Source organism: Enoplosus armatus, chromosome 8, assembly GCF_043641665.1.
Source record: "Enoplosus armatus isolate fEnoArm2 chromosome 8, fEnoArm2.hap1, whole genome shotgun sequence".
NCBI classification, from domain to species: Eukaryota; Metazoa; Chordata; class Actinopteri; order Centrarchiformes; family Enoplosidae; genus Enoplosus; species Enoplosus armatus.
The window spans coordinates 13982334-13999747 of record NC_092187.1 but is presented as its reverse complement, the minus strand read 5'-3'; the positions used below and the strand labels follow the sequence as shown (position 1 = coordinate 13999747).

At 41.7% G+C, this 17414-nt stretch overlaps 2 protein-coding genes across 2 annotated transcripts; both read right to left on the bottom strand.

Moving 5' to 3' along the window:
* Window positions 1–4743: 4743 nt before the first annotated feature.
* Window positions 4744–6973, bottom strand: phlda3 (pleckstrin homology-like domain, family A, member 3). The gene is made up of 2 exons (XM_070911080.1): window positions 6428–6973; window positions 4744–5338 (listed from the first exon to the last, which is right to left on the bottom strand). The coding sequence occupies exon 1, from the start codon at window positions 6858–6860 to the stop codon at window positions 6438–6440; it is 423 nt and encodes a 140-aa protein (XP_070767181.1). The 5' UTR covers window positions 6861–6973; the 3' UTR covers window positions 4744–5338; window positions 6428–6437.
* A 1218-nt stretch (window positions 6974–8191) lies between these two features.
* LOC139288778 (cysteine and glycine-rich protein 1-like) lies at window positions 8192–15319 on the bottom strand. Its single transcript, XM_070910184.1, has 6 exons — window positions 15027–15319; window positions 11508–11617; window positions 10541–10709; window positions 10329–10458; window positions 10134–10230; window positions 8192–8678 (listed from the first exon to the last, which is right to left on the bottom strand). Exons 2-6 carry the CDS (start codon window positions 11614–11616, stop codon window positions 8602–8604), a joined length of 582 nt encoding a protein of 193 aa, XP_070766285.1. The 5' UTR covers window position 11617; window positions 15027–15319; the 3' UTR covers window positions 8192–8601.
* Window positions 15320–17414: the final 2095 nt, after the last annotated feature.

Here is a 17414-nt window from a genome sequence, read left to right as displayed (position 1 = left end):
AATAGTTAGCTGAAAGTAATGGATACATGGGTGAAATAGATAGCTAAAAGTAATGGCCAGAACGTGTTAGCTAAAAGTGGATTAAGACTTGAAATAATTAGTAATGGATAAATGGTTAAAATACAAAGCTAAAATCAAATTAGTTATTTATAACCATTAGGTTAAACTAATGGATAAACCTGTAAAAGTTGAGATAAATGGTTGGGACAATGGAGGTGAATGGAATTTTGTATGTAGTGCATCAAAAATGAATTCATTTTCAGGAAAATGTCCCAGTTTTTCTTAATAATTCTCAGACCTCACTGCAGACAGTTTTTCTTGGGAAGTATTGTCTACCACATGTAAAATATTATGAAAGCTGTGACACATTTAACAGGGCTTAAGGTGAGACTATGTTTTAAGTCACTTAATTCACATTGTCAGCTCTATTGTTTACACCTTCGTCATCACATTATCTTACCCCTCCTCTACCTCAGTCTCATGGCCTTCTGCCGTTTATCAAATCAACAAGCGATTTACACACTCACCCCTTCTCTGTCTGACCTCATCTCACCCTTTCTCTCTTTATGTCCCTCTCCCATTTTACGAGTTGGTTCTAGTTGAGAATGATGCCACTTAAGACCTCCCAACATGATGGGGTTACAAGCTCCTCCAACGGATTAGGAAAATTCCAGACTGATAGCCATCCCTCATCCATCTCTCCCGTCTCTCATCCCCATCTTTCTCCTCAGGATTATCTCGGGGAGAGGAATTTAGAGTGGCCTGTCTCCCCAAATAGACCAGGGGAAATCTGATAGACAGCTGTGGAGGGTGATTGTGCTCTGGGGTGCCCAGTCTGGATCAGGGATTGGCCGCCAGTAACTCATGGATGCTTATGAGCCTCTGTGGTGCAGCCAACTTGGCAATTCAAAGAAACAGCCCAAGGTGTTTCGGAAAGTTCATGTCAGCCTCGGATTTGAACTGAGCTGCTTTGGCTACAAAGCAGAGTATTTCATATTATTTCAATTGATCATCCTGTAGAGTGTTTTGGCTAATGCACTTATGGTTTAGGCGTAGCCACAGCACATTATTGACAAAATGACATCAAAATACTTAATAGCTCTCTTCATCTCTAGTAATATCACTGTTCACTGCATTCCCATGATATAATGTACACTGATCCCCCTCAAAACCATGGAATCAACACTTCACACGTTAGATTTGTAGGAATGCAACTACATTTCCATCGCATTAGATCCAGAATTCTTTGAAATCTTGGATAAAGTCTACAAGGTACCAGACAAACATATCAATCTGTTCAAACATTCAGTTTTTGTACCATAAATGCACAGAAGGAAGAAATAGGCCTAACACCACACCTGAAAATCTTTACAGATCACACCATGAAGGGACCTTACCAGCGTCAGAAGCACGAGAGAGAGAGATGCGACAACAGGGGCAGGATGGACAGAACGACTTTGGTGTCCCTCTATTTAACTGCACCTCCCATTGTCTGGCTCTCTCTTTCTATTTTGTTAGTGGAGGCTATTATTAGTCAACCCCATCTCTCTTACTGCCTAATCTTGCTCTGTCCATTTGTCTCTCGCAGATTCATTATAAACCAGGGTCCAGCAGTTAGAGCCTGGAGCTTTGGCTTGGATGATGAACTATAGGCAGGACTTTTTTCTGTTTATACCCATCAAAGATTGTCTGGGAAGGTAATTGAAACTAAATAAAAATGGGAGAAATAAGGCTGATAGTGAAGTTCTGGAAGAAAGAAAGAGTGACAACGCCTGTGCCGTGTAATGACAGGAGTCATCTATGTTGTTTTACAGTATTTTTAGCCACACTAAACTTTAGCCGTTTCTGTACATCCCATCATGCTGTCCACCACAGAATCAAGCCGATGGATCTGGCGTCCTCTACCCTTTCTCCACTCTGATTGGTTCACTCCCAAGAAGTTGAAAGACTGGTGAAAGAAAATCAGATATTCAATTGGTACTTTAGATTCGACACTGAGGCAGCTGATGATGTTCTACAAAATGCCTTTGTAGTGAGTTATATTACGCTGTTACCACAGCTACTAAATTAAATGGCGTGGCTCAAGGGATGGCAACTTCGGTCTGTTGGTCCAACACAACTATTGAACAGATTGCCATGAAATTTGAGTTTAGTGCTAATTAGCAAATGTTAGCACGCCAACACGCTAAATTAAGATGGTTAACATAGCAAACATTATACCAGCTAAACATGAGTATGTTAACATTGTCACATGAGCATGTTAGCATGCTGAAATTAGCACGTAGCTCAAAGCATTGCTGTGCCCAAGTACAGCCTCACGGAGCCGCTGGCATGGCTGTAGACTCTTAGTCTTGTTTACCACACATAAACCTTAAAAGAGCAGATCAAAATGCTACACATGCTTGCAGGGAGGCCCTTGTAATCGTGTAACCAAAATTAAAACGAAAGAGTAGCCTCACCACCAAAACTCAGAACACAGAATTGGCATGTTGCTACTTCCAAATTGACTGACCGGTAAGCACAACTAAATTACAGTTATCAAGTTTTCTGTTTTCTAATTTTTTCTCTGTTACACCACATGTTAGTTTTATGATGTGATACCTTTTCAAAAACAAATAGCAATTGGAGTTGATTTACCTGTGCTGTTAATAATATATATCTTTTTTGTGTTGCTTAAGCTGGCCTGCACATGTCATAATAGCTGTTCACACACATGTTGCATTGTAGTGTAGCGCTAGTTTTTAATGCTAACATAATACCATTGTGGTACTGCGACGCGGTAATTTGGTCACTACCATGATACATGATACATCACCGGGTACTGGTAGAATTTACAATGGTATTTTTAGGTACTGACCAAATTACTCTGATTTAATTTCGACAATGTTGCGTTATCTTTCATTTAATGCATGTGTTGTCAAGAAAATTCTTCTTTATGTCCCCTGAATTTATTTAACCTCGGCTGGGTCATCTTTCTCAAGATGCCTATTTTTTGTCTATAATTCCCATGCCAGTTTGTTATTTTTTATTTGTTTATTTATTTAGAGTAAAGCTAAAATACAATGCTTTTAACAGGCCAAACATATGTTGTGAGAATTAAGAGGCTCACAGATCAGGGTCCAACAGATTCCAAGAACCATCTAGAAGCAAGAAAAAAAAAGAAAGTATAACACATTTGAGTAAGTAGCTGGGATGGGGTTAAGTATGTGATGGTGGATTGCGGAGAATATAAACCAAAAGTATTAACACACACGCACATACACACAAAAACATATCAAAAAACAAATAGGAGCCAGCACTGCATGAAGACTTGCCAAAAACGTTGATGTGCAAACCACAGAGAAGCCTCACACACACACACACACACACACCTAGCCAAACAACAGTGAACAGGGAAGTTATCTTCACTCAGCAGGAGAGAGACAGACCTCTAGTGGTTTAACACTCACACAGCAGACAGCAGCTCCATCTGGTGAAGCCTGAGAAGTAAAATGTTTCAAAATGTTTTACAAGTCGTAAAACATTTTGAACAGTAGTCTTGTCAGTATCCTTGTCAAAGGAGTATGCACAGACATGCTTTCTATTTTCTTCTCTTTCTACAAGCACTGATAAACTAATCAGATGATTGTACTATTTGCCATAACATCAGTGTCGGCATAGGGCAAACATTGTCAGTACTGTTCTGGATAACATTAATTCAGATCGGCCCGAGCTCCAGGATTTTGGCTTATGAAATTGCAGGTCACTGTAAGTGTGTGTTTATCTGCTGAGAAAACCAGATACCCTGGACAGAAGTTATGATGTTTAGACAGGACATTCCACTGAGTAGTGTGAGCGCACACACTCTGAAGGGACTGGACTTATTGCACATAACCACCAACGAGCACACACACTGGCACTTCTCCGCAGATCTCCTTCACATACAGTGATCTGTGTATTTACACCTGCCCACACACACACACACACACACACACACACACACACACACACACACACACACACACTGTTTAGACCAATGATCCATCACTGGCATCATGAGTCAGCAAGGGACCAGGAGCACCTTGCAGTGCTCCTGGTCCCTTGCTGACTCATGCGGTGTGGCTAGCTTTGGGGTTTTCCACAGTAACAAGAGAAGTCGCTACACAATCAACCCTTTATTCCTGACCTGCACTGAGCCCCACAGCCGCACACAGCTCCCACACAAGACTGCTGCACACACACACACACACACACACACACACACACACACAAAATGTGCTTGAATGAACAATATATGCTCGGCCTCGCTAACGAGAGCCTGCTGATGCTGAGGCCTTGCTGAATTTCATGCTGGGTGTGCACGTAAGCTTCTGTAGGTGAGTATGTGTGGGTGGATGTTTGTGTGCACATGCCTCAGGCTCACTGTGCTTCTCATTAGTCCTCCACACTGCTCAGAACAAAAGGTGTCCTGACTTCAGCATACACACAAAAGCAATGCCACAGTGTGTGTGTGTGTGTGTGTGTGTGTGTATTTTCCAGAGGCTATAACAGCAAGGTTACACCACAACTGGAAACAGATGAGCATAGCAATTAATGCTCTGAACCCAAAATAAATTGCAGCTGACTGTTTAGCTGGAAGAGACAGTACAGAGAACGGAAGCATTGTTCAAAAATAGAAACTCAAGTGAAATATGTCAGCACTTCAGGATTACTGACAAAAATTTATTTCATCTTTTTTACGACTGTAATACTGTACATGGTTGCAGCAAATATATAGAATACAATGTGCAATGACTATGAGCAAAATGTTTATTCTTCATGTTGAGCTTTAGAAAAAAAACATGCAGATCTGTTCAGTCTATAGCAAAAGTTCTCAAAGCCTAAGCAAACGGCAATGTGTTTCCATCAAAAGCGAGACTGAAGAAACAAAGTGACTCCTGTTTCAGCAACATTAGAAAACGTCGGGGAAATTATGTCCAAAATAGAAGATTTCTTTGAAACATCAAGGCACAAGGGGTAAACAGTGTCCCAGCTCGACAGTCTCTGTCCAAATCCATCTTTTCCTTGTGCAGCAGTCGCCACCATGACCTCAGGCAATGAGGTCATGACAGAAAAAACACTTTCATCCATGCTCACGGGACATCAGATTCCTAGGCTTTGAATGACAGCGTGAATAAGCTCATGTAGAAGGAGACGAAGAGTGTGTGAGTGACACTTGTTCTCAGTCCTTTAATCCATATTCGCCGATGGCCATTTCTGTACATCCCATCATGCTGTCCACCACAGAATCAAGCCGATGGATCTGGCGTCCTCTACCCTTTCTCCACTCTGATTGGTTCACTCCCAAGAAGCAGAGAGACTGGAGAAAGAAAAGCAGATATTCAATTGTTACTTTATATATTTGACACTGAGGCAGCTGATGGTGTTCTACAAAGTGCATTTGTAGTGCGTTATATTACACTGTTACCACGGCTACTAAGTTAATTTGGGCACTTGACTACTGCAGCTCTCTTAAGGAACCATCGCTGCGGATTCCTGGGCTGTGAGCTCATAGTTCAGACTTACACACTCAGTTCATGAACATTGGAGATTTCAGTGACCAGTTTCAGTAAATAATGTTGTCATCATGTGATGGCACTGATTGTGTGGAGAAGCTGAAAATATGTATGGGGTGCTTAACTCTGGTCACCCCAAATGTCCAGTTGTCTTAATGTCAGTTGAATACATAACAGGAGGCTATATGTTTGTGTGTGAGTGTGTGTGTGTGTGTGTGTGTGTGTGTGAGTGTGTGTGTGTGTTTGTGTTTAAAAATACTTGGCTGCCTAGTGAGGGAGAGGCTAGGCAGATGTTATTTTGGAGGCTCAAATTGCATCGTAATTATGTCCTCAAGTGAGAGTGCGTTTGTGTCCTAGGAAGACTGTGGTGCCGTCCGGGCTGATGACCATAGTAAGGAAAGGCTGACGTGACTTTGACTCTACAGTGGAACATCTAAACACTGAAGTGGTACTTGTAAATAACCTTTAGCACGAGCTTAGCCATGTGCCACCTCATCCCCCAAGAGTCTGGATGTTTTCATTCCACCTAATCACTGTTTGTTTCAAATATTAGCACCCCTTCAACCACAGGAAGGGGAGATCATCAGTGAAGTGATTGGATTTGGGTCTTTGATGGCAAAAAGTTGAGAACCTCTGGGTAGGAGGAAAAAAGGACAGAAAGTTATGACATTCTAAGTTTTACTCTGAGTGATGCTTTGACTTGGATTTCATTGGCAACCTCAGTGACACAGAGTTGGTACTGGGAGTGAGTCATTCCAGCCATGGGAGGGTGTGGTGCCACACTCTCCCCCAAACCTAAAATAAATTCACACTTAAGCCTGAATTAGTAAATAAATAGCAGAGCCTTCTCAGCCCTATTACATTTTGATGGCCCCAGTCTGTTTCAGGCTTACCTTTGTCAGGTCAGAGCTCCTCATCCTCCCCGGTGCTGCCCAGGTGTGCTGTGGACAGGTGCCTGTTCCGTCCTGTTTGCACGGCCTGCAGGTTCTTATGGCGAACCAGTGCCAAAGCGATCTCCGCGTTCCAGGCAGTGCCTTCCTGCGGACACCGAAAGTCAATCTCCTTCCCTGTGGCCATAACCACGGTGAAGTACACCAGCCCCCGCTTGTACTCCACACAGTCCACCGTGGCCATGCGCTCAAAGCGGAGCTCCTTGGCTTTGGAGCTCCACGCCGAGCTCGGAGCATCACCGCCGCCGCCTTTGCAGTTGTGCAGGCGCAGCCCTTCCTCGGTGAGCACGCAGCGCTTCTTCTTCCACAGCTGGAGGAGCCCGCTGCTGCGCTTCTCCAGCAGCCCGTCTCTCATCACTTTGGCCGGGAGAGACATGGCCACGCCGAGCCCAAGTCTTCCGACAGAGCCGAAACTTAGAAAGTCTTCAGCAGTGGCGCGTCTCAAGATTAATCCATTAAATACGCATCTCGTATGTTACTGTATCGGTGTCAATTGTCCCTCAGGAAGACACATCGGTTTGAGCTATAGCATTAGTAATGACAACTCTCATATATACTGTGCGCATAAACCCAATCACAGGCAATGACAGCACGCCGTGGAGGTTGGTAGGCTGGTCTGCCTGGATATGTTTGAACATGCCCGGCTCCTCTGTGGACCTTCTCCCCCTTCAACTAGCACCCCGCCTCCTCCTGGTGACGGCAGTGGAAGATCCGGGCTGTTTATGAGATTCCCTGCTTGTGTGTGTGCGTGTGTGTGAGAGTCAGTGAGTGCACGAAGACAGTTTTTACAGCACTTTATGTGTTAACAGAACTATAGGTAAGTGGGTTGAGCCACCTCCCGCTTAGGTCACAGTGCACCTGTTTAGAAAAACCTGCCACACACCTGTCAGTACATAAACACAGTAAAACATATGTTAGTTATATCACATTCAGCTTCAAGTTCCTGAAAGTGTTTATGACAAGCTGCTTTCTCTTGTCTCTCTTTGAGAGCTGGAATGTGAGTGGGAGGCAAAGGGTGGATAAAGAAGTAAAATGTTATGTTTGAGTGTGTCAGAGAGAAACAAAGTGCAAGAATGAAATCTTTTCGTTGAGCAGATAGAAACGGATGACCTTAGTTTGTGCTGGAGCAATTCAACTTTATATATTTTATACATTATACTGGTTATAAAGAACATTTACACACCCTGAAATAATAGTAGGCATGTTTAAAATCAATGGAAGGCAACTGAATGAAATGATTAAAGTAAAATTAAGTGGAGCAACCGGTTAGATATCCGTAACATACTTCAAAGCCCTGCTGATTCCTCTGAGGTTTCACATCACTGTACTGTAATTAGCCTCCTATGAATGAAAGCTCAATCATGGCATTTAAAAAAAACCTTTTTGTCATTCTTCACATCCTTGACGGTGACATGGCTCTAATGTGACAGATGAGCTTTGTGGGCGGAGTGAAGCTGTAATTCCCCCAACTTTTCAAGATACTGGACTTCTCAGCAGTGTGATGTGTCACTGCAATGTTATGAGAGGAATGGATACAATGAACATTTGGCATTTCTTGAACCTTAAACACAGGACGTCATCCTCCAAACTACTTTACTTCCCTATTCCTTATACACACACACAGTTCTTATGTGCTTTTGTTTGGCACCAGTTAAGAAAAACTGACACCAAAATCATTATCTTTCCATTTTATTTATTATCATGCTGTAGGAAAGCAAACATAAACAACATAAACAAGCAGCATTACATAGACTATAGGTAATCTGATACTGAGATTTAATTTGCAGAAAGAGAAACAGCCTCACAATAAGAAGAGGATGATACAAATCAGTTATAGTGCAAGTCAACAATGTATCGTTAAACAGATGTTTCAGTATTTAGTGTGGATTATGTATCAAGATTTATGAGATTGAGACTAAAATGGTGTTATCTTTCCCACTGTTCAATTTAATATATCATTTTATTTAGGCTTTCAATTTATAATGCAGCTTTCTTTTCTTTTTTTTTTCAAATCAAGCATGTGTCTGTGAATGTTTACTGACAGCAGACCGCCCTCTGCAGGAAGAAGACAGTAGTGCAGCATTCAGGAAACCCGTCAGCGAAGATCTCCGTGGTCTCTACTGAGTATGCGACAGCGCCCCGGCTCCCTGTCCGTATCCAAATCCCTTGGGTCCAAAGTTTTTGCCGTAACAGGCTGTAGGAAAGAAAGGTAATGTCAAGAAACTCCGCGCCATGGTAACACCATATCCTTCAGATAACTACAGTTGCTGTCTCGCATAGAATTCCGGTCCAAGCTAGCTGAAAGCATTAGCCCCACTTGGGACCTCAGCAGGGGGGAGATCAAAACTTATTTCTTACCTGTTGTCTAGGAGCAGGTTACATTTTCATTGAGCTTAAAGATGTCTACTTTCTGTTCGGAATGCTATAATGTTTGCCCGGGGTAAAGAAAATGTTGAAAGCCATTATTTCCACAAGTTGTGCCGCTCTGCTCTGCTACGCTTGAACGTGACATGAACGTCACGCTACGTGCGACCGTGCCCGGTGCTGTCTGTGGAAATACTGGGTCTCTTGCACACGTTTTATCTCCCTGGTTAGTCAGAAGACACCTTTAGGATCACGAGGATGTCATTGAAGCTATATCTCTGCAGCTGAATGATAGGTAAAAAAAATAATAAAGTTGGGAACGCGGGGCGACCGAATCAATGCTGAAGTGACAAATTGGGCTAACGCTAGCTAGCTAGCTAAGCATCGTCATTTCTCTGAAAGATAACACTTTGGAAACAAGTTAGAATTATGTTAATGTCCAGCGAACAGTACATTTATTTATCCACATGGACAGAAGAGTCTTTGAGGATTCTTGAAATAGACATTCCTCACAGTAGACAGACTTACTCTAGCAGGACAAGCGGATCTGCTCCATCAAGTACTTAATGGAAAGCGCAGGTGTAAATAATAACAATAACATGGCACCATGAAGTGTCCCAGTATGACATGTCAGTGAGTGAGCATGCACAATACCTGGACCCGGGAACTGGCTCTCCTAAATGAATGCAGCCATCATTAATGTTTTAATCCCACCTGTGCTTTTTCTGTTTTGACAAGTGGAAATGTTTGCAGTACTTGATATCATTCTGTGTTAGGGGGCCCTCTGCTGTATTCTTGTGTTTATTACACCTCAGTCACACTCACATGCCACTAAAAACATAGCAGTTAATTAACTCTCATTAAAGACTGGAAATGTGAGTATTGCATCCAATCATTTCCCTCCCTAGTTTAGGATGTCCAATCTTGCTCTTTTAACAGTCACACTGTGTATGTTGTGTTAGTTCTGCATGATGCATCACTTATGTCTCTTCTCAGACAAATGCAGCCTGAATGTATCAACACGGCTCATCCTGCCTGGCTTCACCACTCTGGACCAGCATTGAAAACAGGTCAGACACAAGGTGTATTTGTATGGTCTACAGTTTAGCGGATGTGTATGGAACCACAACCAGACCTTAACGCATTACAGCAGTCTTGTATGAACAGGTTAAATGTTTGAAAGAATGCTTGTGCAGTACCACATACAGGCTTTCTTGTATAGCAATATACTATGATTTTATTTGACCTCATACTTGTACGGGAAGTGAAGAAGGTGTAGTTTTACCTTTGCAGTAAATTTCTCCATCCTTGTCAGCTAGTGTAGTTGACTCAAGGCTCTTCCTACACGTGGCACAGGTGAAACATCCAGTCTTATGCCATGACTGTAAATAGATACAAGATCCATTTTAAAAGGCTGTGTGTTTTTGCAAGCATGTGCATGTTTGTGTGTGTGTGAATGCATGCATGTGTTTTTTCTTACACTCCCAGCTCCAATCACTTTCTCAGCAGCGTAGACAGCCTTGCCACAGCGAGGGCACTTGTCTGACCCTCCAAACTTCTGAGCCAGCTTGGATGGGTTTGGGTTGGTGGTAGGACGATGAGGAGCAGGTCTGACAGACAGTGAGAGAGAAAAATGGTTAAAGTGCCTTAAAAAGAGATCAATAAGTGTGTGTGTGTTAGTGTGTTACTCACTCTTCATGTGTAATACCCAGAGACTCTCCTTTGTCCATGCTGAGGGTCCCCGCTCCCTGGCCGTAACCGTAGCCTTTTGGCCCATACTTTTTGCCGTAGCACGCCTTGCAGTAAATTTCATCCATATGAACAGCAACAGTTGTGCTGTCCAAGTTCTTCCCACACACCACTGCACAGACAGACACATTCACATGCACAGACATACGTTTATTATTGTTTTGCATATCTGTGCAAGTGGTTTTGAGCACATTCATGTATTTGGATAAGCTCCTAACTGTTTCCTTTTATGGAACAGTTCTATTGAAGAAGCATGTTCTCATCTAAATTCCATCACAGGAATGTTCGATTACAACGCAGGAACACAAATAACTCCTCGCAGAACTCCTGCCTCCTGTCAAGTTGAGGCAGAGAAAGACTATTATTTCTTTGAATGGTATTAGTTTTCTTTACAGTTATGATGCATGTTCATGTTATAAAATATAGAAAACCATTACACTGTTGTAAGTGTAGGTAGATTATCTTGTTTTGCTTGTGCACTTTTCTTTGCCAAACAAAGAAGGTATAATGTGACACTATATAAGAATAGCAGCTCAACTATAATGGCGCTTGCTAGAATCTTTTAAATCTAACTTAACACAGTAAATGTCAAGTTTAAGCCTCTGAGTCTCTTAGAAGACTTACTAATTTACACATGTTCAAATTTCATACAAGAGGATATTTGTCATAGAAGAGGAAAAGATAGACATTTTCATGTATTATAGTTTGTGAAATACAACAACATCTTTAATTTTTGTTTTTCACCAACCATGATACCATAGCAGCATTTTATTTTAGTATGCTATTCCACCTATTTCTGTGAGAATAAATGAGCAGCCGTTCACATTCGGACTAGTACGACTGTAATGACAAGTGATAAGTGTCTGTTTCCTCACTGACCATGACAGGAAGCAGCAAAGAGTTTACTCACTGCACAGGAAGCAGGACTTGTGGAAGCTCCGCCCATCACAGAGTACCTCTTCTGCGAAGTAAACCGTCTTCTGACAGCGGCCACACTTGTTTCCTCCTCCTAATGGCATCCTTTAGTAATGCATGACACACACACACACACACACACACACACACACACACACACACACACACACACACACGCACTGTGATAACTGTGATGTATATATAATACTTTAACCTTTTTCCCCCATATCTTAATTGTCCAGAAGACCCAGAGACAGTGATTATCTACATCTCAGATGGTAGAAAGGAGTCAGAGAGACAGAGACTGTGGCAAGAAGAATTTATACGTATTTCCTTCCAGAGCATACAATTTAAAAATTGCTCTCTTGACCTGGTTTAAAGGCCTGTAATTTACATGTGGAACTAGGCCTTAAATAGAAAAACAAATCCATTAAGGAACTAATAAAGTCCTTTACACAACCATCAAGCAAAACACATTTACAAGAGTTCTTGCTGTAAAAAACCCATTTAAATATCCATATTTGGTCACCTGTAATTTTGGCTTTGTCAGGCCAGGCCCAGAGACTGTAATTTCACTCCTGCCAGTTCTCTGTGGCTTCTGTAAAAGACCAGCAAGCCAGCAGTGGGAAATTAAAGAAGAACTCCTTTTGTCGTTAATCTGCTAGAAATGAAAGTTGCTCTCTCTTGAAAACTCAAGAGACAGCCAGTGTGGAAGCAATGTTAAAACGCGATTTTCCGAGGAGTCTTAAAGTTGGTGGAATTTGAAAGACCCTGGCAACCTGCCTGTTTCTAACCAGTGTGTTTCCCAGCATGACCCTCCCAGTCCAGTCTCGCGTATCCACATCCACATTCCTGACCGTGTATACCCTCCCACCTCCCTGCCCCTGACTCACACTTTCTACTCCCTGCCTGTCTGTCTCATTCTGCATCACTTCTGCAGACTGTACCTCTTAATCTGAGTTGCACGTTTGTTAGGCAGGAAATATGTTGAAGAAGCAGCTGCAGCTCTACCTGGGTCAGCTCCTTTTTCTAGCGGTCCGATGGAGCTGAGCTTTCAGAGCAGAGTTTAAAAGTGTTGGCCTCGGACACACTTTCTGTTTTTTAATCAAGTCAGAATATACAGTATATGATCCTGTGGCTCACCCACAGAAGCCTGGCCATACCAAACTATCCCTCTGTCTTTAAAAGTAAATGCTACACCCCAAAATTAAACATAATTTCTTTATGCCTGACACCAGCATGGTACTTAATGTGAATATGAGCTCATTGTATGATATTAAATCATAGCTCAGAGGGAAGTAATGGGTGGAGCGCTTTGTGTCTGGCTGCTGCTGCTCTGTGGATTTTCGTCATTGTAAGCACTGGCTGTTTCAGTCTATTTCTGGGGGTTATTCAAAGGCCAGACAGTGAATTCTTAAGATGTGGGAATAATTGACTGCAAAGAAAAGATGGAGTTAATTCCTGAGTAAAATATCTGGCTCTTCAGTTGCTAGATGTTTTTTTTGTTCACCAGCTAGCCGCTAACTTTGTCTGCCATGTGGTTCTAGGCAGGTAGTGTACAGTGGGTCTATGGCAGCCTTTTCACTGAAAACTGCTGCTGCTGGTGAGACTGAACCATACAGTAGATTTGCAGCCATAAAACGAGCGAAAATGAGCGAAAAGAGGCTGAAAAGCTATATAAAGCTACCTGTGCATTTATCACTAAAGACAATCTCCTTTACAATGCCATGCCATTTGATTCAAAATGAATGTAAGAAAAAAATATTAATGGAGCTTTAAGGCAATTCTAGTATGTATATGTTTGCAGAATGTGTGCTGCAGGATGTTTTCTGGGATGTAACTGTAATGGATGGCGAATATCATCCCTGGTGATGTATATTCGGTTTACATAAATGTTAATGTTACATATAAATCATTTATACAATACAATAAGGGCTTATACATGTATCAGGATTCTCAATTATTTTGCACATTGTCTATCACATACCATATAGAAGTTCTACTATCCAGGCAAGCTAATTATTTTAAAGCTACTTAAAAAAGTCAAATCAGTTGGTTGTTTTTGCTCGGTCATTGAGTCTCTGGCTTTACTTTTAAGCGCTCCAACAGATGTCAGCTATGTGTTTCAGATATGCTTTCAGGGTCATATGTGACAAAAGATTGAATTGAAACAATGTAGGTAAGTCACAAACTGTGAACCATAACCACAGAAGTCTGAACTGAGTAAGGTTCAGGGAAACAGCGCTGAAGCAGAAGAAGTATAGGATGTGAAACCTAGAGGAAAGTGAAAGGCCTTGATTATTTTAAGTTATGCTGGAAAGAATTCATATCAACAGCCACACAGACACCAACTTGCATTTTCTGCATTATTTTCTGCAAAGGCTCGCAGTTTGTATATCCTACAGTCCTGGAAACAAGAAACAAGAGTGCCAGGAAAAGCAGAAATGTCACAAATATTTTTGTACCAGGCATTGGTAGAAAAATATCATGTTTTCCAGCAGACCAACTTGGAAAGTATGACTTGGAAGTGGTAGGTCAGAAGTCTCAAATAACTTTCTAACTCTTTCATGCCGTTTTACAGCAATTTTGGAAGCCAGACAATCAATGAGGATCAGAAACGGAAGGTAGAAGCTTGGACATGAGCTGAGTGTCATGATGTGAAGATGACTCCAGCTCCCAGCTCCAGGACAAAGTAGGTAAAGCAGAAGGTGAGAAAAAACAGACGAGGAATATGATGAAACATTTAAGTCAAGTTAGCCAGTATTTATTTAGATTTGTGCAGATGACAGCTGCGCTGACTTGTCATGGCAATTCATCTCAGGGGACTGACAGGGTTGAGCTGTCAATCTGACCACAGAGGGTGAGTAATTCTCACTTGACAGACTAAAAGGTTCTTAGAGCCATAACTCACTTATAAAATTAGGGAACTTTTTTGTTGTTGAGAAAGACGAGGTTTACGATTCCTCCCTGGGCGTCCCAGTGAATCCAGAATTAAACGTCAAACGTCTTCAAGATGAATTCTGATACATGTTTTTAAAAAGTGGTTCTGCAAGTTTAGACGTGGGGACACAGACAGCTGTACAGGAATGCTCAAATAAAACACAGTGAATGAGACGTAAGGAGTGCAAACTTTGTACAAATCAGGTCCGTTCTTGAAATAGATGTGGCTGCATGTGACATCTGTGTGATTTAGGCTTTAGATTATTATCAGTAGTGCTATTCTATATCGACTTTGTTGCCCACACTAGAGAGCATGAAGATCTTTGCATACTGTTTTAGGTTGTCTTGTGCATTAGTGTTCCACATTGTGTTACTGTTTACTGAACACTTTGTTACCTCTTTGCAAACTCTAAAGCATGATAGCATTAAACAAAGGAGTTTCCTCTGACCTGACTAGCAACGCAGTGTTTTTTCCCCATCATGCATTGGCAGAAAGAGTAGGAAATGAGATATAGTAAGAAGAAAACAGAAAGCAGGAAGCTTAAGCAGCCTGCGGTATATTAACAGTACTTACCTGCAGTTTGTAGGTGCTGTCAGTCAGTGACGATGGACAGGTTGAAGTTTGACTCCCTGATCGGAGTAGCGTTAATGCAGCGCCGGGGTGTGTTCAGGAAACTACTGTTCCAAAGTTAGGTGAAGGGGTTGCACTGCAAGAGAAAGGTAGCTTCTCTTACTGACCCAAGTGTATGACGTTATCCTGGTTAGTTCAGTGATACGAAAAGAGTCGGACTGAGTTGTTGGTATGTGCCTCTCCACTCTTCCACTGTTCCAGATGTGCTGAAAGGGAGAAGCCTCTGTTGTTGCTGCTGCAGTTTACTGCGTGGTGAGGAACAAGGGAGTTCCTGACTTAGAGAGAGAGAGAGCGAGAGAGATGAATGGGGAGGGAACTGCTGCGTATTGCTTTGCACAGTAGACATTTTCTCCACTCCCTCTCCTTGTGTTTCATATTACTGCACGTCTCATTTAGGAATTTTATGTTTATGTGTTAAATGGTAGGATGATAAAAGTAGGTTCATGTATAAAAATGTGGTCTTTTATACATCCTCCCCTGTCTATTTGGACTGTTTTCCTTTGGTTGCAGGCTGAACTTTACATAAAACCATGCAAAAGACCTGCTCCTTGGACTATAAGAGAGGTTTACAGGACAACCAACAACCAGTCAGCCCGGCTGCCCTGCTAAACTGGGTGAACTCCACATTGTTGAGGCAGTCTTCTATTGTTAAAGTTGTCTGTCTTAAATCATGCCAGTCCTGAAATTGCCTGCTTAGGGATAACACTGCATTGTGTCATATTCAAACCTGAGAATAGGATCGTTGACATAAATATTGGGAGGATATTTCTTATGATTATTATAAAGACCTTGGTATCCTCCTAGATTTCAGAGGGCAGCAGTGAGAGTGGGTGAAAGTGAGTGTATATGATAACCTTCCAGTTGACTGCATCAAGAATTATCTTGAATGACTCTTGATGTTCCTCTTGATATTTTCAGATTTTCAGTGTGTTGACTATTCAGTGTTTTATCTTATGAGCCAGTAAATTCATCACACTATCTGTTTTTTTCTGTGTAGAGGTTAACCTTTAACAGATGATCAGTTTGAAGAGTCAAATGGTAAACCAGCTGTTTTCCCTCTTGCACAGTAAATAGGATGCAATATCAAAGTCATTTCAGCCTTTGTACTTAATCACCACGACCTTTAGGGACTCGCTGGTAAAGGTCACTCAGACATGGATGAGAAAGCATTCATAGAAATGGAGTGAGGAGCTGCTTGTTAATGCCGACAGAGAAAGCAGAGCGGATGATGAGCATTCAGCTCTACAATGATTGACCTCTGCTACCATCATGTGGTCATTGTGGGTACTGAGCACCAGTACAAAGGCTAGAAGGCTAACTCTTAATACTGACTTGCATGTGCATTAACAGTACCAACGCATTTATCACCGTTTGTTGGAATGTAGGGTTGCAACTGCGTCTCAATTTACAAAGTGACTGATGTGTGTTATTTGATACTAATCATAAAAGTAGTCTTTATCTGAAAATGATATCCAATACAAAGTTGCCATGTATGCAATGATCCAGGTAAACAACTAGCAGACGTTGGGGCCCCATAAAGATAAGATGTATTGTTGTTTAGACGAGGTCTTCCTTGGTATGTGAAAGGTTATTTCTGAGAGGTTAAGGTACGTGAAACATCATTCTGAGAGGTCTCTTTTCCTGACCCCTAGATAGGGAACGGAAGTTTACAGACTTGTGTGTTATAGTAGGACCCCATGCATGTCTAAAGGTATAAAAGACGAGCTTGAACAGTGTTCGGGGCAGCAGTACTGATTTGGCTACGGGTGCTGTCCAGGTTAAGATGCGCATGCCTGTTGATCCTGATCTTTGATGCAAATAAAGAATATTATGTGAAAAGTCAGTATCAGCGGAGTTTCCTTCCATCATCGAATTATCGCCTACATCTGGGGAATGAAGAAGAAATTAACAACATGACATCTTCAAATGTTTTGCTTTTTCTGGCTAACAGTCCAAAACAGAAATAGATAGAATAGGTCGATGAGGTACTCTTTTAAACAGTTTATTAATGATAAATCAATTAAATACTAATTTCAGGTCTATTAGAATTAGACATTTAATGTTTACAAAGAACAGAAGACAGCCATCCCTTAACATGAAATAAAACCATGGACACGAAAGATGATATGGTTTTTCAAAGATGGGTTTATTATACATATTATATACAGTCACACACACATTGGCAAGTCCCACACATTCAATCTATATACATTTAAAGTGAATATTATTCCACTTCAGGCACAGCCAAACCCGCTGTAACTGGTTGATATACAAGCACACAGATCTTGATGAAATGTTTTGTATGCTGTGTAATGCCTCGGCAGCCTCAGC

Coding starts and splice junctions, on each gene's coding strand:
- phlda3 (XM_070911080.1), bottom strand. CDS start 6,860: ATGTCTCTCCCGGCCAAAGTGATGAGAGACGGGCTGCTGGAGAAGCGC.
- LOC139288778 (XM_070910184.1), bottom strand. CDS start 11,616: ATGCCATTAGGAGGAGGAAACAAGTGTGGCCGCTGTCAGAAGACGGTT. Junction 10,231..10,328: donor AAGTGATTGGAGCTGGGAGT/GTAAGAAAAAAC, acceptor ATCTATTTACAG/TCATGGCATAAGACTGGATG. Junction 8,679..10,133: donor TGGAGAAATTTACTGCAAAG/GTAAAACTACAC, acceptor TCTTTCCTACAG/CCTGTTACGGCAAAAACTTT.